This window comes from Zingiber officinale, chromosome 2A (genome assembly GCF_018446385.1).
Source record: "Zingiber officinale cultivar Zhangliang chromosome 2A, Zo_v1.1, whole genome shotgun sequence".
Lineage (NCBI taxonomy): Eukaryota > Viridiplantae > Streptophyta > Magnoliopsida > Zingiberales > Zingiberaceae > Zingiber > Zingiber officinale.
The window spans coordinates 177,137,387-177,149,105 of NC_055988.1; the positions used below are offsets into that span (position 1 = coordinate 177,137,387).

The following is an 11,719-nucleotide window of genomic DNA, read 5'->3' on the forward strand; positions in this document are numbered from 1 at the left end:
AAAAGTTTTAAAAGACATCCTATCATATTTTTATATTAAAAAGATGATTTATTCCAATTTATTATAGCAGCTACAAAATAATTGTTATAAAGTGTGGCACTAGGCTATAATATGCAAAATTAATTATTTTATTTTAATCAAAATTATTATATATAAAATAATAATTTTATTAAAATTATTTTAAGTTAAACAAAATAATTTTAAAACAATTATACCAACTAGCTATACAGTTATACACAAAAAGCAATAATTACGAGGAATGCTCTTGAGATGTCAACTATCTGAATGTCCAAATAACAAAGCTCACAAATAGATGTATTTACAGATATCAACTACTTGAGATGCATCACCAAATTTCCTGCAATTCCCTTTGCACATCGAAGGATTCAGAGAACATTAAGTGTAGTAACTGGAATATATATATGTACACAGAAAGCAATATCGATGAGGAATGTTCTTGAGATGTCAACTGTCTGCATCTCAAGTAAAGCACTCAAAGTGAAATATGTACAGACATCAACTACTTGTACACAGAAAGCAATGTGGACGAGAAATGTTCCTTGAGATGTCAACCGTATGAATATCTAAGTAATAAAGTACTCGAAGTGAAATACGTACAGATATCGCGCATCACTTTCAATTCATTCTCCTACTGTAGACATTTCTTCTCCATGTTCTTCCCTCATTTCCTGCAATTCCCTCTGCACATCGAAGGATTCGGAGGACATGGAACTGTCATAACTGGACTCAGTGGAGTATGAATTGCATGAAACAATATCACTGGTACTTGTATGATACTTCATAGCCACAAATTCATATAATTTGCCATGATTTGGGATCGACTTCAAGCATGGATTTTGGTTAAGCTGCAAATGAGATTATGGTAAACCAACTCATTTCAAGATGCACCAGCAGTTTCAAAAGTTCTAAAGCAATGTAAGGGAATATATGTTTTCAAGATAAATGACAAATCTATTCTCATTCTTATTGAAGATATGTTTTCTTCGTCAATACTTGAAACCCAGTGAGTAAGATGCTTGTGAAACACTTGTACAAGTGACAAAAAGAAACATCAATAAGAGAAACCAGTTGTCTTTCGATATAACTTTGGCAATGAATATTAGCATACAGATAAAAACAACTAAATGGCAAGATGCTCAGGGATTCTAAAAACAGTAGTCAAGATTTGTTTGCAATACTGAGTAAGACAAACAAGGAGGTTATGTCAATGTTGAGGCTGTTGGACATTACATTAGTTGCAACGTTAGGAAGATGAAGAGGTGTCCATTCACCTTCATCTTCCTCTATTATCTGCTATTAAAGCACAGGTTACAAGATCATTGCATCCTCCTTAAAAAGGCGCCCAAGAGTAATCAGAAAAAGGTGGTTGATGGTGATTGACGAGGAGAACATCTGTAGAGAGGGATTTGGCTCATGAAATTCGAAGGGCTTTCTGATTTCATCTGTGATCGCTCTTCCGACAACAAGTAAGAAGAACTTGTCGAGATTTGGCTCGTTGTCTTCAAAATCGTCTCAGGAGATCACTCTAAGTTGTTTACAGTTTTTGTATTCATGTATTTTTCATGCTTTAGAGCAATCAATAATGGTATCAGAGCGATGCTTGCATGAAATTTGTCTCTTCGTCCAACAGAAATGTCTCTTCAACCGTCGCAGGCAAGATCGGTCGCGATTTGGTGTAGTTGTCGAGCCACAAGAGGTTGCTGCCTATAGGCTTCCATGGTCGGAGAGTGCCAGCGACCACATCGGGAGGTCGACGATCGACAGTTGCGGCAGAAGAAGAGACTGTCGCGATCGCGACAGAGAAGAGAAGAAAAAGTTTAATCGATTAAACTAATCGATCAAAATAGATTTTAATCAATCAAAAATATGTATAAGTGATTAAACTGACGAAGCACAATAAATCTGTGTAATCGATTGGAGTCATTGATTTAAACACAGGTGTAATCGATTCAAATAGTTTTTTAATAGGTCGAGTTAATCAATTAAACGAAGATGAACCGTATTAATTACTGTTCATCCAGGGAAAACGATTGAAATCTTAATCAATTTAAAAAAACAACATGAACAATGAATCATGCATGAACAATGCCTTGCATATTTGAAATTTAATTAAATATATTTATTAATTAAATACATATAGAAATGTATTATCAATTAATAAATACATATTTAATTAATTTATGGTTCAATTAATTGAGAATTGAATTAGACCAGCTTAGTCCAATTAAATTCAGATCTGGTTCAAATCACTAGTTGATTTAAGCAGACCATTTTGGTTCAATAATACCAAGATCTAATTCAAACCATTCGTTGGTTTATACAAATCAATTTATTATTAATAATATTGGTTCTATGTCTGTATAAATTGAATTAAGCCGGTTTTGTACTAGTAAGTTAGTTTTGTACTTGGTTTTATATTGACTTATTTAATTTACAGATGACACAAACTATTACCACCTTAACTCGTCGCGAAATGCGACAGAACCAGCTGAGGGAGGAAATCAGGAGGTTGAATATAACCCAATTTATGGAGTCAACGAACACATTGAAAGACTTTATCGATTGTTCTAGAAACTCGAGCGAGAAGAATTTCCGGTCCTGAACAATTATAAGATATAGGCTTTTAGGCGTTCATTGCCGGAGTATCCCAAGGTGGAAGCAGACTATGTATGGGGCGAATCTCATACGCACAGTTGTGTGTGAAGTTACTTCACCATGTGGATCAAGAGAATCCCGAAGAGTTTGAGGAGGATTCACAAGAGGATCCAAAAGTAGATCCAATAGAGAATTCTGAAGTTGGTCTACCGAAGATTGCCTCAAATGAGTCCAAGTTCAAGGGGTTTGAGTTGACCACTGCACTGGTATTTTATCCTAGTGGAAGTGGTTTTGATCTATCTAATTTATTAGAGTTCTTTTATGATTATTATTATCATCGTTATGTACGAACAGTATTAGCCATTTAGTTTTTGAATTATGTAATAATTTCTGTCGTTATGTACGAACAGAGTTATTTTATGAAAAGTTATGTTATGTGTTAGCTAACTTGCCCATGATTAGTTCATGTGAAATTGATTAATTCATTTTAATTATGATTAGCTCATATATATATATATATATATATATATATATATATATATATATATATCATCCGTTCATATTAAATAATTTGTTCATTCGATGGGATGTGTAATATAATTGATCAACGTTGATTAGATTGGTACATACAAATGATGAGTGAAAATATAGTTATCACTTGATTTTGTAAATCAATTCTAATTTTTAGTGAGTCAATAAGTAATTATATGCATATGAATTACACTGAAATACTAAATAATATATTTATGTTAGATCATGACAAATAAAAACATCATAGCTAAACTCCATAACAGAAAGAAATTATATGAGGATAATTACAAAATCTGACAGCTCAAGATACAATATATTCTTGAGGAAAAAGAAGTTCTTAAGGTTATAAAACAAGTTATGGAAGAACTTGTAGATAGTCCCACTGCAAAGAACAAACGAGATCTTGATGCCTATAAGGCATAGAAGAAGATGGACTCTACTGCTAAGGGAATATTGATTAGTTCAATAGTAGATGACCTAGTTATTAAATATGAGTCATATTTTTACGGCTCATGCAGTCTGGGTAGCCCTTTAGGAGAAATAAGAGTTAGTCTGAGCAAGTTTCGACAGCTGACGATTACAACTACAAGAAGCGTTCAAATCTTTTAATGGTTTAACACCTCATGAAGATGTCGAACATGATTTGGGAGCTTAAAACTGCTTGTCATAATTTGACCAATGAACAAGTTCAAGTAGTTATTTGTTCCCTTCCAAATTCTTAGGAGACCATGAAATAGACTCTAACTTACAGCAAGAGTATTAAGACTTTTATTGACATCTCACGCTATATAAAATTAGAGACGGAGAGAGTTGAATCCGCAAGGATTTTTAGACTAGCCTATGTGGCTATTGGTTCTGTTGGATAATTTAGATTCAAGAAAAAGAAATGGTTTAAGAAGGGAAAGGGAAAGAAGAAAGAAGTTGCGTGGGACAAGGCCCGATCAAGAAGAAAGGAAAGAAAATCATATTGAAACAATGCAAGTGGGTCTTCTCTTCTTGAGCATTTTGTTGCTAGTCCAGAGTTGTTAGTTGATTCTTATCCTTTGTGGATTATAGATTCGGGAGCAACCAACCATGTAGCTCGGGAGTGAGTTACATTTGTAGAGTGCTGATGGATACCAGCTGGCAACAAATGAACCTATGTAGGAAACAATGCAAGAGTTGAAGTCAAAGGAGTTGACACTGGTAAACTCAACCTTCATGGTGGTAGTATTTTATTTCTACATGATGTCCTGTATATTTCTGAAATGCAACGGAATCTTGTTTCCGTTACAGATCTTCTTGATTTAGGGTATTAATTAATTTTTATAGCTGGAGTATTGAACTTAAGATTGACTTCAATCAGATATGATTTTTTATCAAATGATTTTATGGTTCTTGATGTAGAATCAGATATCAATTATGCTATTGAGGGTTGTTTTTCAAACATTGCTCTAACTAGTGATGCATATATAATTAATGAGATTCGGTATGCTAGATTAGGACACATAGGACAAGAACGTATAAATCCGTTGGATAGAGAGAGTCTATTGGGTACTCGGGCTAAAATTCACTTGTCTATATGTGAACATTATCTTATTGGAAAAGCAAATAAGAAACCATTTGGTAAGGTTATAAGAGCTGAATTATCATTGTAATTAATTCATTCAGATATTTGTGGTCCAATGAATATAAAGGCTAGACATGGAGCTTCTTATTTCATTATATTTATTGATCATTTCTCTTATTTTAGTCATGTATATTTGATTTCTCATAATCTGAAGCATTAGATTACTTTAATCATTATTTGAACGAAATTGAGAATCAATTGGAATGTAAGGTTAAAACTTTACGCACTGACCGTGGAGGAGGATATTTGTTTGATATGTTCAAGACAATATGTAATGATAGAGATTATTATACAATCCCAGGAACTCCACAACAAAATAAGGTTGTTGAAAGAAGAAATAGGATTCTTTTTGAAATGGTTAGGTCTATGATGACGCAAACTAATTTATCCATCTCCTATTTAATGAGATGCATTAATAACTGTGACCCATATACTTAATAAGGTGCCTTCAAAATCAGTTCCATCTACCCCATATGAATGTTGAACATTCAGAAAATCGGATTTGAGTAATCTGAGACCCTAGGTCAGCTGCATATGTTCATGATAGTTCTCACAAGTATGGAAAACTGAGACTTAAGGGTAAGAAATGTATCTTTATTAAATATAATGAGACCTCCAAAGGTTATATTTTCATAGGTGAGTAACTAGACGGAGTCATCTCCGAAATAAATTCGAGAGATGTGACTTTTCTTGAACAGAGTTTTCAACCAGAGGTGATGTTGATAAAAATGTTCCTCTTTTAGAGGAGGATGAGATATTATCAACAAGATATGTGTCAAAAGTGATGTCAAAGTCTAGTCAACCGAATGAGAGTGATTTGCTAAGTTATAAGTTGACCTCTCAACAACCTAACTTACGAAGAAGTGTTCGTAATATTAAACCTCGGAAATGGTTTGATATTGAGAACAAGACATAATAACACTCTCAGTTTACTCGATGAACCTTGAACGGTTGAGAAAGCATTAAGATGCTCTAGTAGAAAAAAAATAGTAAATTGCAATGGATGAGGAAATGGAGACAATGAAAAAGAATCAAGTTGGAGATTTAATCGATCTTCCTCTGGGCCGAAGGGCTATTAGTAATAAGTTGATTCTCAAAATCAAGAAGAACGCGGATGAATCGATTAAACGATACAAAGCTCGACTAATTACAAAAGGATATACCCAAATGGAGGGTATTATTTTTGAAGAAACCTTAGTACATCTGAGTGAAAATCATGAAAAATCAATAAAAAAGGACTTTTGGGTTTGTCTCAAAAGTCTTATATCACTAATATGTTATTATACTTCAATATGTCGAATTGCAACATTATATCCCAAAACTCCTGAAGAAATAGCTGAAAAAAAACATATGTTAGTGCTATTAGTAGTTTGATGTGCACTATATTGTGTATTCATCCTGTTATAAGCTAATATTGACTTAGTTAGTCGTTTCCAGTTAAAAGAAAGCGGTAAAGGGATAACAGATTGATGTATCTATTTCCAAGGATCTATGATGAGCCTGAAGGGATGTATAGATGCAGATTGGACATGAGACCTTAATGACAGAAAATCAACATTTAGCTATAGCTTCTTGCTAAATGGTGGTGTCATATCATGGAATAGCAAGAAACAGGCTTATATAACCTTATCGGCAAATGGAAGCTGTGTGGCTTGGCTTGTGTAACCTTGTCGACAATAGAAGCTATATGGCTAGGCTTATGTGGCCTTATCGATAATGAAAGCTATGTGGCTTGCGCATCAGTTGTATAACAATCTGTCTGGTTGAAAAGGTTCTACAACATTTGAAGATTGCTAAGGACAGTGGGAGTCATGTCACAGTAGTACTGTGACAGTCAAGCTAAGGATCCCAAATATCACAGCAAAAGCAAACATATAGAATTAAGTATAATTTTATAAGGGCTATTGTGGACAAGAAAATGATAATTCTTGAGTATATCACTACACATATTATGTTTGCAGATCATTTTACTAAGTCATTAATTAAAGAGTCATTTCAAAGATATGGAAAGTCTTTATGACTTAGTAAAATGTAACACGTTGTAAAATGTCATGATCTATTCAGTGTATATATTGTTACATTTTAGATTAAAGTCTCGATGAGCATGTTGGCAGTTTGAGATTGATCCACTCACATGAACCATCTCTATTTGTTAAGTATAAATAGAGGTAAGACCGTGACTTATGAGACATCTTATGTAGTTGTGAATAGAGACATATCTATAAGTTAAGGTCGCCTTACTAATTGTGTTAATATAAGATCAATTATGTAATGATCGAAGTAAATGAACTCACCATTTACTAAACCTGTAGAAAGTCATATTAGAATTCATATGTTGAATTCAGGGTTAGACATTAGGTATATCTAGATCAAAATTTGTACGATGTTAAATTTGAGAAAAACATGCGCTCTTTTTAGTAAAGAGAATAATATCATAGCATGTGATTCATATCACACGTGCTATTGCGACAATAAGGGTAGTAAGAGAATGAATCATTATTTCTCTACTATGTGAGACCTTTGAGATTATAAGTTAATCTTAGTTTTTGTCCTTAGTGACTATTTAGCTATTTACTTGAAGTTTTAATCAGTGTCTGCTACTTTAGCATGTATCCTATGACCATGGATAATTCGGTCTATGGAGCATAACTAGGAAATCGACTGATTAGAATGAATATATTCTAGCTAAAAAGGAAGATTAAATAGATTTACATATTTTGATGTTATTCACTGGTCGACTCATTTCTGTTATGTATAAAAATGAATGTGAATATTGAATATAGAACATGCTCTTGACATTATGGTCATTATAAGGGATTAGAGATGTTCATATTGATGTAAATTAATATTATTTAATCTATGTAAAAAGCAAGTAACGGATATCTCCAAGATAATGGCTATTTGCCACTAGGAGATTGGATGTTTTCTGGATAAAGGCTATATGCAACCGAGACAGAGAGGCCATGTGTCGTTATGAGAATGTCTCTTATTCATTTGGAAAAGCAGCTAAAAAAAGTGTAACAACTTTGTTAGTATTGATTGCTCAAAGAGCGGCTATGTAAAATGTAACAATCTTCTTAGCATCTATCACTCAATATACTTGCTGTTGCACGAACCATTTTCCCTAATGTATGGAATAAATGTTCTTATTTGATCTTTGTGACTAATTAATTTTTGCTTTGGTTTTCGTAACTTGATCATCATATACTCTATGTGACTTACATGGTCTTTGTAACCATAAAACCTTTATGGATTTACTTGGACAAGTGAGAGATGTGGGACATTTCATATAGTCTATGTGATTTACATGGTCTTTGTGACAATATAACCTTTATGGATTGACTTGGACGAGTGGAAGATGTTGGACATTGCATTAGTTGCAACGTTAGGAAGATGAAGGGGTGCCCATTCACCTTCATCTTCCTCCATTATGTGCTATTAAAGCACCGGTTACAAGATCATTGCATCCTCCTTAAAAAGACGTCCAAGAATAATCGGAAAAAGGTGGTTGACGGTTGATCGAAGAGGAGAACATCTGTGGAGAGGGATTTGACTCGTGAAATTCGAAGGGCTTTCCGATTTCATCTGTGATCGCTCTTCCGACAACAAGTAAGAAGAACTTGTCGAGATTTGGCTCGTTGTCTTCAAGATCGTCTCGAGAGATCACTGTAAGTTGTTTACAATTTTTGTATTGCTGTATTTTTCATGCTTTAGAGCAATCAACAAAGCCTACCTCTCTTGATACGAGACAATCAAAGTTGGCTCCATTCTTCGGAGATTGAGCAGCAGCCTAAGATAAACAAAATTTAAGCAACTGACAATTCAGTCATCAAAAAAAAAAAACTAACTACACCTATCGCACCTGAATGATAAGTCCATCTGCCAAATGAACAGAGCTAGGATTTCCAAATTCCATCAAGTTTGGGTCGGGCGACTTGGGTACTTCTAATGCTTCTGATGTTGTGGAAGAATCAGGTACAGGGGCAACCTATAGACCGTGGAAAGTTAAAAACACTTCAAATGAGAAATTATGGAAGATGAATTTAAGAGTTGTCACAATGCTTACGGAGCTAGGATTCCCTAATTCCATCAAGTTTGAACTAGGAGAATTGGTTATTTCCGACACTTCTGATGAATCAGGTATGATGACAACCTATGGACCGTGGAAAAGTTAACACTTTTCAAATGAGAAATTATTGAAGAGAAATTAAAAAATCATTACAATGCTTACAGAGTTAGGATTCCCTAATTTCATCAAGTTTGAACTGCGAGAGTTAGGTATTTCCGATGCTTTTGATGTTATGGATGAATAAGGTATGGGGGCAACCTATATATAGACCATAGAAAAGTTTAACAACACTTTTCAAATGAGAAATTATTGAAGACAAACTAAAACATCATTACAAGCTCATTGGAATATACATTTCCCCTCCAGCTTGACTGTAGACTTGTTATTTCTTATATAAACAAGTACAAATGAATCATAATACTGATAAACATATACACCAAACAGACTTCCTGAACATTTTGATAACTTGTCATGCTGAATTTGTGTATGCAAGCAAAATGTTAGCATACAGCACTGTGATCAGTACCCAATATTTAGCATTGTTAGGAATAAATGAGGGAAAAGGAAATCAGAAAATTTAAACATTGTTAGAGTTAGAGAGTATTATAGTTTTCATAACTAATGAACTTCCTCATCACCAAAACCAGTAGGCTGTAATAAAACCAGTAGGTTGTGCCAAAACAACCTAGTATCTATGCTTAGAACTAGAGTATTGTAGTTTTCATAATTAATAATCTTACTCATCATCAAAACCATTAGGTTGTAATAAAACCAGTAGGTTGTGCCAAACTACTTGTGTCTATGCTTAGAATTTAGAGGGGAAAGATTTATGAAAAGTGAATATGATAAGATCTATATAGTCCCTCCACACAGACTGAGCCGCCGCCGCCTCCCTTTATTTCCAACGTGTCCTACTTCAACTGCTGTCTAAGACTCGATCTCCGCAGCCGCCGCCTTCAACGTGTCCTACCTCAGCGCCCGCTGCCTAAGACCCGATCTGCGCCGCCACCGTTTCCGCCTCAAGATGCTCTGACACCGAGATAGCCATCGTCTCAGCGCAACCATCTCTACCTCCCACCCCCTCCACGGTGCCGCCAGGATCTCAGCCATACTGGATCGGATCTGGCTGCCGGAGAGGAGAAGGGCACTGGGCACGAAACTGTTTCCGGTGAGACGGCGACTCACCCTTTCCCCGACTTCCACCCAAACAATGAGAGAAGAGGGGAAGGTTGCTGACAACACCCAACCGTGCAGAAACACATTCCAAAGACCGGAGAGAAGGAACAGCTAACAACCAGAAGGAAATCACTCACCTGTTGTTGCTTCTTCGCGTAATAACCAGAGCAAAAAGCGGCTGAGACATTGGGAAACCTGCGGGGAGAAAAGGATGGGGGACGAATCTTGGATTTCATCGTCATCGCCGACGGAGTCACGAGAATGCGGATCGGGAGAGGCGGAGAGCATTTATTTACCCTTTCGTCCAAGACAAACAGAGTAGTGGCGGAGATTACAAAGTTCGCTTCCCAGCCGTACCTGAGGTTTAGTAGATCTGACTTATCCTACTAAACTGACTTATCCTCTGAGGTTTAGTAGATCTGACTTATCCTCTGTTTGTTTCGAGTAAATTGCTTTTCCCCCTCCCTGACACGCGCACCTCCCCTCCCCTCTCTCTCTCTCCCCCTTTAAATGTCCGTTCTGCCCCTTTATCTTTTTTGATTTTTTTTGATTTTTTTAGTTTTATTTTTAAATTTAATTTTATTTATTAATTTTTTCATTCATACTTATATATTTTTAAATTTTATTTAATTTTAATTTTTTAATCAATTTTATTTATTATTTTTCATTAATACTTATATATATTTTTAATTTATTTAGTTTTATTTTTTAATTAATTTTGTTTATTATTTTTCATTAATACTTATATTTTTTAAATTTTATTTAAGTTTTATTTTTTAATTAATTTTATTTATTATTTTTTAAATATTTATTTAATTTTATTTCTTTAATCAATTTTATTTATTATTTTTGAATAAGGTTGGGTTCAAGTACGATTTGAGCTTATAAAAGAGATTCAACAAAATAAGGATCTATATGATCAACTTTATCCAGCTCCAAATTTGGTAACCAATCTATTATTCTCATTGAATTATTTCGAGCTGTGGGCACCATAAATATATTGGATGGACGCTATGCTTTTGAGAATTGTCATCGCATCAAGGTACAATCTTGTACTTCATACATTTGGTGAGAATATTGAGAGTTGTTTTACTCACTTGCCATTAAGAACTCCTCCAGTTTCAAACCAAGAACGTCGAAAAATAGCTATTGCTCATGTTGACAATCACTTCGTATAAGTTTTCTTACATCTTCATTATGTTGTACCACCCATTCCAACTTGGTGGTGGCAACATTCATCGTATGAAGCTAAAAGATGGGGCCACTCGTTATAATAAACACAAATTATAAACATATAAAAAATTATTAAAAAAATAAAACTGATAAAAAATGATAAAAAAATTGATTAACAAAAAAAAATAATAAAAAATAAAATTTAAAAAAATCAATTGAAAAAATAGCAGTTTTATGAAAAAAAATAAATTAAATTAATTAAAAAAATAAAAACTAAATAAAATTGAAAAAATAAGTATTGATAAAAAATAATAAATTAAATTAATTAAAAAATAAAATTTAAAATATACTGAGAGTTATTTTTAAACAAAATTAATTAAAAAATTAAAACTAAATAAAAATTAAAACTAAATAAAAATTAAATGAAATTAAAAAAAATAGAAGAAGAGGCTACATACGTCCTTTGGCAGGGAGAGAGGGGAGAAGGAGAGGGGTGTGTGTCAGACGATAGAGTGAGGGAAAGTTCATTAACGGAAGGGAAAGAG

The 11,719-nt window shown here is 33.9% G+C and overlaps 1 protein-coding gene across 3 annotated transcripts; it reads right to left on the minus strand.

The window, feature by feature from the left end:
- Window positions 1-385: 385 nt before the first annotated feature.
- Window positions 386-10,376, minus strand: LOC122043461. Of its 3 annotated transcripts, XM_042604072.1 has the most exons (6): window positions 10,139-10,376; window positions 8,988-9,083; window positions 8,823-8,909; window positions 8,619-8,744; window positions 8,490-8,546; window positions 386-866 (listed from the first exon to the last, which is right to left on the minus strand). In XM_042604072.1, exons 1-6 carry the CDS (start codon window positions 10,241-10,243, stop codon window positions 642-644), a joined length of 696 nt encoding a protein of 231 aa, XP_042460006.1. In that variant the 5' UTR covers window positions 10,244-10,376; the 3' UTR covers window positions 386-641. The 3 variants fall into 3 exon arrangements, with proteins under 3 accessions (XP_042460006.1, XP_042460007.1, XP_042460008.1); XM_042604073.1 differs by lacking the exon at window positions 8,490-8,546; XM_042604074.1 differs by lacking the exon at window positions 8,988-9,083 and having other exon boundaries at window positions 10,139-10,374.
- Between the last annotated feature and the right edge of the window lie 1,343 nt (window positions 10,377-11,719).